We start from the raw sequence: 14,550 nt of genomic DNA on the forward strand, positions 1-14,550 counted from the left end.
GTTGGAGGTATTGTTGTTGGTGGTGTGGTTGTTTTTGTTGTTTTCTATGTGAGAGGGCTGCTCTATCTGCTATGGTCATATCACATATTATTATTTGAATAGGAGCTTGGTAGAACAATATTAAGTCCTAAGGTGTGAGCTAACAATCAAATTCAAAGGAAGGAAAGTTAGAGAGAAACGAAGAGCAAAGAGGAGAGACGAAAAGAGAAAAGGAAAGAGAGACAGGAAGAAAGTAAGAGACCTGAAAGGATAATAGGAACGAAGAGAGAGGGAGAGAGAGAGAGAGAGAGGGAAAGAGAAAGAGAGGGAGAGAGAGAGAGGGAAAGAGAGAGAGAAAGGGAAAGAAAGGATAGTAGGAACGAAGAGAGAGAGAGAGAGAGAGAGAGAAAGGGAAAGAGAGAGAGAGGGAAAGAGAGAGAGGGAGAGAGAGAGGGAGAGAGAGAGGGAAAGAGAGAGAGAGAGAGAGAGAGAGAAAGGGAAAGAGAGAGACAGGAAGAAAGTAGGAGAAAATTAAAGGATAATAGGAACGAAGAGAGAGGGAGAGAGAGAGATGTCAGAATTGTCGGAAACACGGGGTGTGTATGATATTATGTTTGTTAGAAGCACAACATTAGATAATATGGAATAGAATAGAATAGAATAGAACATTAGAGTAGCATTAGAACATTTAGAAGCGAAAGAATATTAACATGAAAGAAGAATAAGGAGGAGGAGGAGGCGGAGAAGAAGAAGAAGAAGAGGAAGAGAAGAAGAAGAAGAAGAAGAGGAGGAGGAGGAGGAGGAGGAGAAGAAGAAGAAGAGGAGGAGGAGGAGGAGAAGAAGAAGAAGGAGGAGGAGAAGGAGAAGAAGAAGAACCAAGAAGAAGAGGAGGAGAAGGAAGAGGAAAGCTTTTATAAGGGGGTAACATGGAGTTTTGGAAAAAAATTCACTAATCAAAATAAATGACTTTGCAAATAAAGCTAAGGGCGCGTTCACACGATAGCCAGCCCCTACTGCCTTTCTCTCGCGGGCCTTTCTTGTAAGCGCAAGGTCGCAGATTCCCGCCCGAGGCAAACCTCGTCCTAAACAGATAAGATTCGTTCTCGGAACGGCTGGCTTTCTCCTATCCTGTCCTTCTCTCTTCGATTTCGGGACTATAAGACCTTCCTTAGCAGTTACAGTTCCCCATATCTCTTTTTTAAAGATCTTGTTGTGTACAGGGTGTCTCAAGATATAATATATGAGCATGTTTCCTCGGATATACGATCCGTTCAAACATGGACGACTGGCCGGTCGACTACGTGTGAACACAGCTTAGTAAATTTCGGTCGATTATGTATACGATTCTTCCTTTCACTCAAAAAACATCACAAAACATGTTCCCCTTCCTGAAACATCTTCCTACTTTCACTCACTCGTAATATTCATGTTGTCTCTCTCTCTCTCTTCCTTTTTCTTCCTCTCTTCTCTCCCTTTTCCTCTCTTTCTCTCTCCCTCCCTCTTCCTTCCCCTGTATTCCTCTCCCTCCCTTTTTTCATTCTTTCACTCACTTATAATATTCATGTTGTCTCTCTCTCTTCCTTTTTCTTTTTCCCTTCTCTCCCTTTTTCTATCTTTCTTCCCTCCCTCCCCTATCAAGAATTTTATTCTGCCCCCACATCCTCCTTCTCCTCTCTTTCTCCTTCTTTCTTTTTCTTTCTCTCCCCCTTTTCTCTCGTCCTCCCCTCCCTTCTCTACCTCTCTATCTAGAATTATTCTCTCTCCACTTCCTCCTTCTCCTCTCTCTCATCCATAATTTATTCGATGTTCTTAAATTTATTCTTTTGACGTTAACATCATTCGTGTCGACTTTCACACAGATGAAGGTTAATGGTTAATGTGAAGGTTGATAGGAACCATGAAGGTTAAAGAAGGACGAGGTTTAATGACTCGAGAAATGCATATTCTGGTTGCTATTCGGTCGCTGTTCAGGGCAAAAGCTTGTAGGAAGCTCGAATAAAGGTTAACACGTTCTTCAGGACTTTACTTTTCGGCCAAAGAGAGAGAGAGAGATGGCGTGAGAGAGAGAGAGAGAGCGATAGAGAGAGATGGAGTGAGAGAGAGAGAGAGATGGAGAGAAAGGGAAAGATATTAAGAGGAAGAGACGGGGAGGGAAAGATAGAAAGAGAGAGAGAGAGATAGAGAGAGATAAAAAGTTGTTCACTAATGTAGGCAGTTATGGTGATGTCAAAACATGTCAAACTTCTTAGTAGTACTTAATATTCCCTCTCCCTCTCTCTCTCTCTCTCTCTCTCTCTCTCTCTCTCTCGCGCTCTCTCTCTCTCTTTCTTTCTCTCTCCTTCTATCCCTCTCTCCTTAATTCTTTCTTCCTATATTCTGATTTCTTTTTGAAAACCCCACCCCTTTTCACACATTATCCTCTTTCTCTCTCTCTCTCTGACCTTTATTTTCCTTTCTACTTCTCAGGTGCTTTCGACATATTTGCTGAAAAGTCCATTCAATTCCTTTTAATAAATACCAAATTCCTACTATCCATTCAGTTGACAGTACCTACTAAAAAAGACGTTTTTAGAAGTTTAGACCGCCATCGTCACCTAATGAGAAAAACCACGGTCGACGTTGCTTAACTTTGGAGATGGTCTACACCCTGTATACTCATACATAAGAGCTTGTCACATACTGTCTGTATGTAATTCTATGTTTTTGAAGATTTAAACATGGTATTAGTTTTAAGTTCAAGAAAATTCCGGGGAATCCTCATTTAAATCCTTCTTTATCTTTTTGTAAACTCGTCTGTTAGTTTTTATCCAGTTTTTCTCTTTCTCCTCCTCTTCCTTCGTATTTTCTTTCTATTTTTTCGTATTTTTGTACCATCTAATATGGTCTCTGTAAATCGTATTATGAAGCTTCATTAGAAGGCTTATTCAAAGCTCATCCCTTTGCTTTTCTTTTAGAGATACACGATTTTCGAAATTTTACAAGCTTTGTAGATTTTGAGTTTTACAAGCTTTGTAGACTTACAAAACACAAAATCTCGTTTTGTAAGATCAGAAAGTGGTGCTTCTCTTTCAAATGGCTCATTTGTATTCTGGAGAGTATTACGGTTTCTCTCTTTCTTTCTCTCTGTCTCTCTCTCTCTCTATTCTTTTGAAATAGGCTCTAAATTAAAGCGTATTGCAAATCATTGACAAATTTACGATCAGGATTTCCAAACAAATAAATATATACCATCTAAATGTAAGTGGACAAGTAAATAGATAAAATAAATAGATACATATATAAAGTTTGTAACTCTTTGGTGTCCCCTAAAGGTCATGAACCATTGAGAATGCTTGTCAAGCAGAAAGCGCAAGGTCCCGGGTTCGATACCCAAAGTCATCAATAATTTGTCAATGCATCGTGAACAGTGGATACACCGACAAGGCAATAGGTACCTACTCATACAAAATAAAAAAAAATAATAATAAAAAAAAAAAAAAAGGGATATGTAAAGTACCTACCTAGCTCCATAATATTTTTTTCATATTACATTCAAACAATTGAAATAGCTACACCTACCTAGCTCCATAATATTTTTTTCATATTACATTCAAACAATTGAAATAGCTACCTTTTTTTCTGCGTATTTGGAAACATATTTGTTTACATTCTGATTCATTTCTGTTTACATTTCAATTTACTTTTCATTGTTTACTTTTCAAACAAGCCAGAATGTTAACCTACATTAAAATTTATCATGGTACTTATCCCAGCTACATTAAATTATGTTTAGGTATCTCTACCTATTTAATGTTCCTTCATTATTTTTTGTATGTAACCTAACCTTCCATTTTCTCCGAATATTTATCGCGAAGTTTATCAGGGAAAACTTTCGTACTTTATTTTTATGGTTCTTCTTCTTATATTTCTTCTTCTTCTTCTGCTGCTTCTTCTCCTTTTTGTTGTTGTTGTTCTTCTTCACCTTCTCTTCCTTTTTTCACCTCTTCCTGATCTCTGCGTTTCTTCCTCCTCTTTCTCTTCCTCCCCTCTTTCTCCCTTCTATTCTGCTCGTTCTTCTTCTTCTTATCCTTCTTCCCCGTCTCTTTCTTTTTTTTTTCTTACTCTTCTTTTTCTTTCACCTTTTTCATCCTCCTTCTTTTTTTTTTCTTCTCCTTCTTCTTCTTCTTCCTTCGGTTTCTTATATTCTCATCTCATGATATGTGAATATTAAAATAAATATGGTTTCTCTTTTTTTTTTTTGTTTTTTTCTAATCTTTTCAATTTTCGTTGCCTCATATTTTGTGTTTGTACACCTCTCTCTCTCTCTCGCACGTACCTTATCCTATTTCACTCATACAGAGCGAGAAAGAGAGAGAGAGAGAGAGAGAGAGAGAGAGAGAGAGAGAGAGAGAGAGAGGTGTAAATCACGCATTTTTCCTTGTCTAAAATTGGGTTTTTGTAGATAAATAAAATTTTCTTTTCTTTTTTGATGAAATTGAATAGAAATCCCCTGCCTAGGTAGTTTGTTCGAATTCTATTCTATTCCAAACTACCTACTACCAGAATAGAATAGCGAAGGGTAGATTTTTTTATTTTTATTTACCTATGTTTTGAATTGATATAACAGGAGTCTTCTCGTCCCGAAATTGAAGAGAGAAAGAGTACAGGATAAAAAAAGACAGCCGCTCCGAGACCAAACTTTATCTGTTTAGGATAAAGTTAGCCCCGGGCGGGAATCGAGCCCGCGACCTAACGCTTACAAGCTAAATTCCAAGCTCACAGGCTGGCTCATGTTTCCTTGAATTTTTCTGGAGCATGTACCTATTGATTGTATTATGCATTGTAGGTACAAAAAAAAAAAAAAAAGGAAAGTGAAAAGAGTAAGAAATAATTCTACAGAGGGAAAGAATTCTAAAGGGGGGAGAAGAACTCGGAAAGTATACCAGGAGAGGATAAGGGAAAGGAGGAGAAATAGCACCCATCAGAAAGTGGGAGGAGGGAGGAAACAGCACAAAAGGGGGGGAAAGGGAGGGAGACAAAGAGAAAAACAGGGAAATTCTACAGCGAATTTCCCTGTTTTTCTACAGTGATGTGAATGTAGTGATGGAATCCATCCGATGGATTTAGATTTTTTAGAACCTGCTAAAAATTTAGCCAGCCTAGTTAGCTTGGTTGGTAGTGCGTCTGCCTTGTAAGCGCTAGGCCGCGGGTTCGATTCCCGCCCGGGGCGGATTTTCTATTCGACTTGGATCTGAGAGCATGTGTATAATTTTAAGCAATTTTTTTTCTCCCCCTCCTTTATTTTTTCCCCTTCCTTCCCTTCCTCCTCCCTCCCTCCCCTTCTCTCTTCCCATTTCTTCTTTTATCTGGTTCATTTTTATTTATTTATTTTTGTATGATGTACCTAATACACGAAAAGAGAAGGAAGAGGGGGTGAGAGGGAGAGAGAGAGAGAGAGAGAGAGAGAGAGAGAGAGAGAGAGAGAGAGAGAGAGAGAGAGAGAGAGAGAGATAGAGAGAGTGAGTTTCTGATGTGATAGGGTGATTCTTCTTTTGAAAACAAATTTTCTTTCCTTAAAAAAGAAAAAAAATGAGGGGGAAGAAAGGGGAGGGAGAGAGAGAGAGAGCAAGCAAATAACAAACTTTTCTTGATATGATTATGTGAAGAGAAAGAGGAGGAGGAGGAGGAGAAGAAGAGGGAGAGAGGAATAACAATAAATCACTTGATTTTTGTTGCAGCTATCTTTCATTCTTGTTCTTCATCTCTCTCCCTTTCTCCCTCCCTCTCTCTCTCCTCCCCCTCTCTCTCTCTCTCCCTCTCTCTCCTCGTGTATTCGTATTGTTGTTATTTAACTTTTCTTTTCTTCCATTTTTACATTTTCCTCTCCCTCCTTCTTTTTCTCCTTCTCCTTCTTCTCCTTATAGTCTTTGTTCTCCTTCTCTTCTTCTTTCCTCCATTTGGTAGGTAATGGAGGAGAGAAGTAAAGTTCATTCTGCTAGCTATTTCATGGAGTAACCATATTTTAGAACAATATTTTTAGGTATCTAGAGTCTAGACAATCCCGTAAAAAAAAGTATTTATGTCATTAATATTGGCACTCCAAAAAATAGAAATTAACGACTGAAATTGGGGAGTTTCGACATTGAATCGAAATTTCAAACCGAAAAAAATTAAAATTAAATACCTACCTACTCGTAAATTAATACTTTGTAGTCTGAGGTGGTGCAGTGGTTAGCGTGGTGGACTTCGGATCTGGAGGTTGGTGGTTCGAGTCGAAGTCAAGTCGAAAAACTTAGCGTAGTGCATTAAGCGGGGAACGACATTTGTGACAAGCATTTATGCTCAACACAATTAAAATTCCTTTTTTGTAGTCTGAGGAAGGTATAACATATCATCAGGCTTTACAAATAGATATACATCCCTAAATAAATTATTTTCTCCTATAAACAACAAATTGAACAAATGTTTCACCCGAAGCTTCTGGATTTTTTTTATAGAGAGAGAGACAGACAGAGAGAGAGAGAGAGAGAGAGAGAGAGAGAGAGAGAGAGAGAGAGAGAGAGAGAGAGAGAGCCTATCCTGTCCACCTTCTTTCTTCGATTTCGACCTTCGTTATCACAGTTCCCTCTATCAAACTTCTTCCTACCTCTTTCAGTGAGGTATTCTTCAATTTTTGAAGAGGGACAGTAAAAGTGTTAACGAAAAACCAAACCAAAAGGAATGTTAAACATTTAAATTAAGATTTTCGCATTTCTGTTCTCGTTTTTTTTCTTTCTCCTCCTCCTCCTTCACCTCTTCTTCCTTTTTCTAATACACTTCCTTTTTCTCCTCTTCTTCTCCTTCCTACTCCTCCTCCTCCATCTACTATACTTCCTTTTCTCCTCTTTCTTTCTTCTCGCCCCGCCTTATTCTTTTTCTCCTCTTCTTCCTTCTTCTCTTCTTCCTTCTTCTCCTCTTCCTCCTCGTTCTAATATTCCTCCTTCCTCTTTTTCTCTTCTTCTTCCTCTTTCTCCACTCCTTCGCCTGTTCAATTTAATAAAATCTCAACACACGGTAGGGCGAGAGGGGAGGTAAAGATTGCAACATTCCCAGGGGTTGATGATAAAAAAAAAGGAATGAAGATGGAGAAAAAGGAGATGAGAGGAGAAAGGGAAAGTGTTAAAAAAACTGAGTGTATCGAGAAAGGAAAGAGGAGGAGAAAGAAGAGGAGAAGAGGGAGAGAGAGAGAGAGAGAGAGAGAGAGAGAGAGAGAGAGAGAGAGAGAGAGAGAGAGAGAGAGAGAGAGAGATATTTATTTACAACTATGTATTTTAAGTACAAAAGCTTACCTACGCAATTACTGGCACGGTCTAAACCTGTGCCCTCCCCCAGACACGGCACAATACCTTGTCCCCTCGTAAAAAATCTAGGACCCTGGACCTCTTCGGGCTATAAAATATATCTAGCTAGTTAGCCAATTTTTTTTTTAAAGAGGTTTGACAGAGGGAGCTGTAACTATGGTCTTATCGTCCCGAAATCGAAGAGAGAAGGAAGACAGGATAGGAGAAAGCCAGCCGTTCCGAGAACGAACCTTCTCTCTCCGATTTCGGGACGATAAAACCTTAGCAGTTACAGTTCCCTCTGTCAAACCTCTTAGGAAAAAAAAAAACCCTGCTTAAAAATAAAAATCTTTGGTCTTACAAATACTTGACTTACAAATACTAACTACTCACAAAAGGGACTGCGTTTCGACTCCCAGCAGGGGCATAAAATATTCAACTTCTTCTTGTTGTTTTTCTACGCAGTTTCGCACTATTTGAATATACGGTCTTCACTCTTCTCCTTTCCCTCCTTCTTCGTCTTTTCCTTTTTTTTATTCTTATTTCTTCTTCTTTTTTCTTCTCCTCCTCCTCCTCCTCCTTCTTCTTATCTCTATTTCTTATCTAAAGTCAACGTCGCCATTGTGTAATTTCTGATTTACATTTTCATCCCTAATCTTTCCCCTTTATCTTTGTTTTTCTCCATTTTCCCTCCCTCCTCTCTTCTCCTTCAATCCCTTCCTATTTTTCTCCCTCCTTTTCATTTAGCTCTCTATCTCTCTCTTCCTCCTTCCTCCTCATCCTCTATCTCTCTCTCTTTTCTCTTTCCCTTCTTCTATTTTCTCTCCCTCTTTTTTCCAACTAGTTTCCTGTGATTCCCTCCTCTCTCTTTCTCTTTTGACTTCCGCTGCGCGATTCGGAAAAGGAGGAAGAGAGGGAGGGAAAGGAGGAAGGGAAGGGAGAACCATTGCAAGTCTGGTGTCTAAATTACCCAAACCATCATTTTCAGAACAAAATAACCACAAACAACCCTGAGTGGTGTTGCATAGTGAATTCCGCATCGGCCGGGATTCGAACTCAGCACCTCCAGGTTGAGAGTTCGTGCTGTTAACCACGGGGTAAATTTCTTAGCTATATTAATTTTACAAATTCACTCGCGTTCTTTGTGAAGAGCCAAAAAAAAAGGTAGAAAGGAATTTTCCAACCGTTAAACATTGTACCTAATACTTACTTTATTACAAAGTCGAGAGAGTGAGAGAGAGGAAGAGAGAGAGAGAGAAATAGAGAGAGAGAGGGAGGGAGGGAGAGAGAGGAAAGAAAGAGAGAGAGAGAGGGAGAGATCAAAAGCTGCTGGTCCGTTTTGCCCCTTCAAAAAACAACCCCCTCCCCTCTCTTCCAAAAACCGACCACCAGCCCTCCTTCCCCTCTCTCCCACCCCTCTTAATTCCTACCTCCTCCTACTTTCCCCTCCCCTTCCTCTCTCCCTCCCTCTTTTCTTCTTTGTGTGTTCATTTAATTTCGTAGAAGAAACATTTCGTTTCTTCTACAAAGGTCAAAAGGATTTGTAAAACATTTTAACATTTTCGTAATTTGTAAAAAAAAAAAAAAAAAAAAAAAAAAAAAAAAAAAAAGGGAAAAAAAAAAAAAAAAAGAAGAGGAATGAAGAAGAAAACGGACAAGGAAAGAAATCTCGAACTACCATGGGCTAAGCTAAAACCCTTTTTGAATGGGGGGACCCCAAAAAACGAATATTTCTCCACCTATTTCTCATTTACTTTAGGCCAGCCTAGTTAGCTTAGTTGGTAGTGTGTCTGCCTTGTAAGCGCTAGGCCACTGGGGTTCGATTCCCGCCGGGCGGATTTTTATCCTGATGGGATAATGTTCGTTCTCGGAACGGCTGGCTTTCCTCCTATCCTGTCTTCTCTTCTCTCTTCGATTTCGGGACGATAAGACCATAGCAGTTACAGGTTCCCCTGTTTCCCTCTTTCATCCCCCTTTAAAAAAAAAAAAAAAAAAAAAATCATTACTTACTTTAGAAGTAGAAAGTAAAAATAAAATTACTTTCCTTGGAAATAAAAATGGCACAAGTGCAGGCATGTAGTTCTAGCAGCTGCAACTAAATAATAAAGTTATAAAAACATTATTTTCCTTATTTAATTTTCTCCATTTTTCATTAATTTAATTAAGGAAAAATCTCATTTTAATTTAAAGGTGAAAACCTCAGAATTTCCTGCATACAAACCGAAGGAATGTCGTCTGTTGTTTCATCGAGACAAAAAGTGTGCAGCGTCAAATTTTCGAGTTCCTCGGCTTCAACACGTGAACATCCTTTGTCCTGAAATCTAATATTATAAGAACAAGATCCATTCACATTTCACACACTGTAGAACCACGGCACGGTTGGTAACGCGCTTGCTTGCCATGCAGAAGGTCCCGGGTTCGAATCCCAACATCGACAAAAATTTGTACTCGTTTTTCGATTGCAAATAGTCATAGTCATTAAAAAGAAAAGGTAAAGTTACCCAGAAATTGACAAAAGCCACCGCCAAAAATGGTTAAATCAATAGGTTTTCCGAATTTTCGATTTAATTGATGGATGCGAAAATGCGCTTTTAAGTAAAATTCAAATACCTAATTTGGTTAAATATTTCACCAAGAAGTGTGAACTCTGAAGAGGTTGAACTTTGGTTTTCGGTGTCTCTGATGATGGCTTGATGCATTTCAAGAACAATATAGAGTCACAGATTCGGAACCTTGAAACCGACAACCGATTTCTCGTAGTCCCGTGTGAAAAAGAAATGGAGAAAATTTGGTGGTTAACATGGTGCAGAAAAATAGACGGAAGATTTACAAGATCATCGTAAAAAATCTACTATGGACTTTGTGAAGGAATGCACTTTTCACAATACCTATATGCGTGGATAATGTTTTTATTCCCAACGGGTTTCTATAAACTTGAAATATGTATTAAAAAATGGATTAGTTCAGCCTGCTTCTTTAGTGTGACATCCACTTGGTCACGGAATGTGCTTATGACTTATAATAGAACTAATAAATAAATAGTTTATGTAAATACATTATAAAACCTATATCTTCTTTCTTCTTCTCTCTTCTTTTCTTTTTTTCTCTTCTCCTTCTTCTTCCTTCTTCTTCGCTACATCTTCATTCAGTCCTCAATTACATATCAACAGATGCCGAATCCCACCCCAATCTTCCATAGTCAGATCTGCCGCTACTCCAATCAGTTATGTCTGCAATATCCGGTTCTACTATGGTCATCACTTGACGACGTCTCTTGAAGGCTCTGCTGGTGACTGAAGACAAGAAGAAAATGGAGATTAACCAATACTGTAAGGTACACCTGATCCGGTCGTCTTGTGAGGTCTAAAATAGATTTGGGAAGGAGCCTGGACACTTATGAGGCTGAGTGCACTCCGAAAAGCTTGTAGCATGTGTTGTGTATTGTGTTGTTTCAGATAGACTATCATGAGAACCGGACAAAACCGTTTGGGAGTTATGGCAAAACAAAGAATTTCTTATAAAAGATCCTAAAAGTTACTCGTATGTCCCACCGTTCAGTTAGGATTTCAAAAATCTCTCCGATAGTTCTTATGAGGCTGAGTGCACTCCGAAAAACTTGTAGCATGTGTTGTGTATTGTGTTGTTTCAGATGACGGCCCGTCTAGTTACTAACCAACTACGCTCAACGCAACCTTCCCTAACTTCAGTGATCCGCGTTAACAGGTACACACATTCCATGTGCTATTGTCATTGGCTATTCCAATGATACATTATAATATTTTATGTGTAAAGCCTTCTAAAAACTAGTACCTCACTGAACTTACCCGAAGGAACATTGATAACTTCGTACGTAGTCCCAGCCGTATATCCTCCCGAGTGTCCCTTCTTAGACATTGCTGCCAGTACAGACATCAGCAGTGCTAACATGGACGTCATGAGAGCTTTCCCCGATAGGACTGCCAGAGATCCGAATGCTAGAGATAGCAGAGTACCTCCCATCATCATACAACCGAGCAGCATGCTGTGGTTATCCTTCTTCTTACGAGCTGAAAAAGGAAAGGTCAGTCATAGGACTCATAGGTACTTCACTTACCATGTCCGTGAGATAGGTCCTCACTGGCGATGGTGGAAGGATTGTACGAATGAAACACCTTTGTCTATGGAAGAAATTCAATAACTTATTTTGAAACCTTTGAATACCTACAGAAGCAGTTTATTGTTCTCAGCAAAATACTATTGTACCTACTCAAAGAATGCAAGATTATCACTACATGCCACACCAAAAACAAAAGATACCCACCCTGAGGCTTAGGTGTTGGGGCTACAGCCCCAAACATGGGTTAGTCTTATACGAATCTACGAACAGGAGATTTAGTCCAGAAGAAAGATGGTAAGAAATGGCTAGTTTGTACTATAAGCTAGACTTTAGTTAACACTTTAGTTCTGAGTAAATAGAATCTTATATTATAAGAACGAGATCCATTCACTCATTCACATTTCACATTTCATAGTTCACACACTGATCGCTCTATCTCGAGAATGCTCTGTATATGTTCTACGAGGAAGACTACACACAACTGATGGAATGTGCTGTGGGCTTTTCAGGTAAGTATGTTGTTATTTTGTTTATTGTTTTTGTTTGTTTGTGTGTTTTTTTTTTTTTTTTTAAATCTTATAAGGTTGAAAGTATTGAAGGTCCAAGTGCCATTGGCAATTTTGGGTTTGTGAGGTAGAGTCAGCTGATTCTGATTTTTTTTTTTTTTTCAAAGGTTTGTTAGAGGGAACTGTAACACTAAGGTCTTATTGTCCTGAAAGCAAAGAGAGAAGGAAGACAGGATAGGAGAAAGAAAGCCTTTCTGAGAACAAACCTCATCTGTTTAGGATAAAATTTGTTCCAGGTGGGACTTGAACCCAGGTCTACCACTTACAAGGCAGACGCGCTACCAAACGGGCTAACTAGGCTGTCATTGTTAATCTCTTTCTTTTTCTTCTTTTATGTTAGCTTGAAAGGTATTGATTGCACTTATACTTTGTAAGAGCCAGGTCACGGTTTTCCGCTCGGGTGAACTTTATCTTAATGGAAAAAAAAAAAAAAAAAAAAAAAAAAAAAAAGGGGGGTGCAAAGTTTTTTTTTTCTCCTTTTTTTAAACCCTTTGTAAAAAAAAAAAAATCGAGCGATGTAAGTATTTATTTTTCCCATTTTTTCACACGCTTGGGTGAACTTTATCATTAAAAGAGAACAAAAAAATCGAACGATTTATTTATTTGTCAGAAGAAAGTGCCATAGACCTGAGCTGTTTCCTCCGCAGTTGACACAAACTTAAGCTATTCAGCTGAAGTTTTAGACGAGGAGGATTCAGATCTATGCTTAATGTTCTTGCAAATGAATTGTTATTAGTAAATAAAAAATAAATAAATAATAATAATAAAAAAATAAATAAAATAAACATATACCTATACCATTTTTTAATTTTTCCTCAGGTGTTTTGTTTGCACTGAAAGTGATCATCACTCGTGAGAAGCCGAGTGAGTCCTACCCCATCCTAGGCCTATCACTTCCCGCTTGGTCAGCGGCCTGGGCAGAACTGGTTCTTATTTCCATAATGGTACCCAATGCTTCGTTCAAGGGTCACCTAGCCGGGATATTAGCGGGACTGTTGTACACAGACACGCCCGTGGGATCTCTTCTTGATTCTGTGTTCTACTGGATATCAGGTAATTACTAATTCATTTGTTTTGACATACGGTTTGACATGCAAGATGAAGAGGAGATACTGATACTTTAGAAGAGGAGATTATTATTTTGTAAACATGATAGTAGGTACCTTCTCCTATCATGTTAATGGCCCTTTTTTTCAAGCCGTGATTTGTATATAAAAAAAAGTAAAAAATGACTTCCAGCGTAGGACTGAAGAATTGAAAAAAAAAAAAAAAAATCCTACCAGCGAAATTCAGCAAAGTCCTGAAAGTTTTAATCCTATTCTATTACTGACTGATAGCTCATATCGGACTTTTTTTTCTACGGCCGAACTTAAAAAAAAAAAAGTTTGATAGAGAAACTGTAGAGAAAGCCAGCCGTTCCGAGAACGAATCTTGTCCCTTCAGAATAAAATTCGCTCCGGGTGGAAATCGAACCCGCGGCCTAGTGCTTACAAGGCAGATGCTCTACCCACCAAGCTAACTGGGCACTCTATCAAACCTTAAATTTGTTGTCTTACAGGGAGAAAGATGTACCACAATTTTCGACGCTCCCTCTCGTTCGGACTTCCTTTCTCTTCTTCTTCTTCATACAGAAGTCATACCTACAGTCAAAGGCCTACTGGACACCACACTCAAAGACAAAGGTCGGGTAGGCCCCCTGCCTACGGGTTTGTGTTTGGCAACCAACAGCGTGAGGATGATTGGGGCTGGGAGCATAATGATTGGGAATATGAGTGGGACTTTCGGAGGTGAAATTAGACCAAGAAGGCTATGATTTGATTGGATACGATTTCTAGTCATTTTCGCACGCGGGCGGCTAAATTCGGGAGCAACGTAACCGCATACAACCTGTTCTCCCTGATTTGAACTCGATTATTTTTAAGGTGTTAAAATTTAAAATTTTATTACAGTCGTCCCGAGACGTAGCTTTCGAAGGCTGCAAGAACTGGTAAGTAAGGAGCGCGGTAGCGCTCCGCCCCGCCAAGTCAAGAAAATTTGACCGCGCTACTAGAGATATTATACGCTACAGAGAAAGTTTTCAGGTTACTCCATAGGTGCTGGACTATCACAAGAGTATTTTCTGGCGTTCGTCTGTGTTTTACCATATTTAGTTAGTAATTTTCAAGTGAGATAGATTTATTTATTTATTTTACAAAAATGTGTATTTACAGTTCCCTCTGTTAAATAAAACGGTGAGGTTAATGTGAGGAGGGTACTTAGAATAGTATAGAATAGAATATACCTTGTTTATCCTGCCCGAATAGGACTGAAAAGTCCCTTTACCCCAGCAGTCCAAACAAGGTCTCGTATATTTGCTCGGGATACTTATACTTACCGGAATTTGCTGGATTTCGCCGGTGGGAGATATGATTTGCTGAACTAACTGAATTCCTTGTGTTGCGTTAGCTTGTACGTTGTTCTGAGTGGTTGCATTGGTATCTGAACAAAAAAAAAAAAAAAAAAAAAAAAATAAATGCGTATTGCTCGGTCACGGTCGTCACCAATCCATTTTGTAGACCCGCGAGGTTTACTTAGACTGACGACCACGATGGTTATCTATAGTAACTTATTG

General features: G+C 38.9%; 2 protein-coding genes across 2 annotated transcripts; one reads left to right on the plus strand and one right to left on the minus strand.

Annotated features, from left to right (window-relative positions):
• Positions 1–10,433: 10,433 nt before the first annotated feature.
• LOC113466952 lies at positions 10,434–11,614 on the minus strand. The gene is made up of 3 exons (XM_026822800.1): positions 11,578–11,614; positions 11,102–11,323; positions 10,434–10,570 (listed from the first exon to the last, which is right to left on the minus strand). Exons 1-3 carry the CDS (start codon positions 11,612–11,614, stop codon positions 10,434–10,436), a joined length of 396 nt encoding a protein of 131 aa, XP_026678601.1.
• Positions 11,615–11,813: 199 nt separating this feature from the next.
• LOC103508091 (rhomboid-related protein 4-like) lies at positions 11,814–14,044 on the plus strand. The gene is made up of 3 exons (XM_008472625.3): positions 11,814–11,882; positions 12,759–12,992; positions 13,498–14,044. The coding sequence occupies exons 1-3, from the start codon at positions 11,828–11,830 to the stop codon at positions 13,728–13,730; spliced, it is 522 nt and encodes a 173-aa protein (XP_008470847.1). The 5' UTR covers positions 11,814–11,827; the 3' UTR covers positions 13,731–14,044.
• The last annotated feature ends 506 nt before the right edge of the window (positions 14,045–14,550 follow it).

The sequence above is a fragment of the Diaphorina citri genome, unplaced genomic scaffold (assembly GCF_000475195.1).
Source record: "Diaphorina citri unplaced genomic scaffold, Diaci psyllid genome assembly version 1.1 scaffold367, whole genome shotgun sequence".
NCBI lineage: Eukaryota > Metazoa > Arthropoda > Insecta > Hemiptera > Psyllidae > Diaphorina > Diaphorina citri.

Coding starts and splice junctions, on each gene's coding strand:
- LOC113466952 (XM_026822800.1), bottom strand. CDS start 11,614: ATGTTTGGGGCTGTAGCCCCAACACCTAAGCCTCAGG. Junction 11,324..11,577: donor CCCAACACCTAAGCCTCAGG/GTGGGTATCTTT, acceptor TTCCTTTTTCAG/CTCGTAAGAAGAAGGATAAC. Junction 10,571..11,101: donor AGTTATCAATGTTCCTTCGG/GTAAGTTCAGTG, acceptor TCTTGTCTTCAG/TCACCAGCAGAGCCTTCAAG.
- LOC103508091 (XM_008472625.3), top strand. CDS start 11,828: ATGTTCTACGAGGAAGACTACACACAACTGATGGAATGTGCTGTGGGC. Junction 11,883..12,758: donor ATGTGCTGTGGGCTTTTCAG/GTAAGTATGTTG, acceptor ATTTTTCCTCAG/GTGTTTTGTTTGCACTGAAA. Junction 12,993..13,497: donor TGTGTTCTACTGGATATCAG/GTAATTACTAAT, acceptor GTTGTCTTACAG/GGAGAAAGATGTACCACAAT.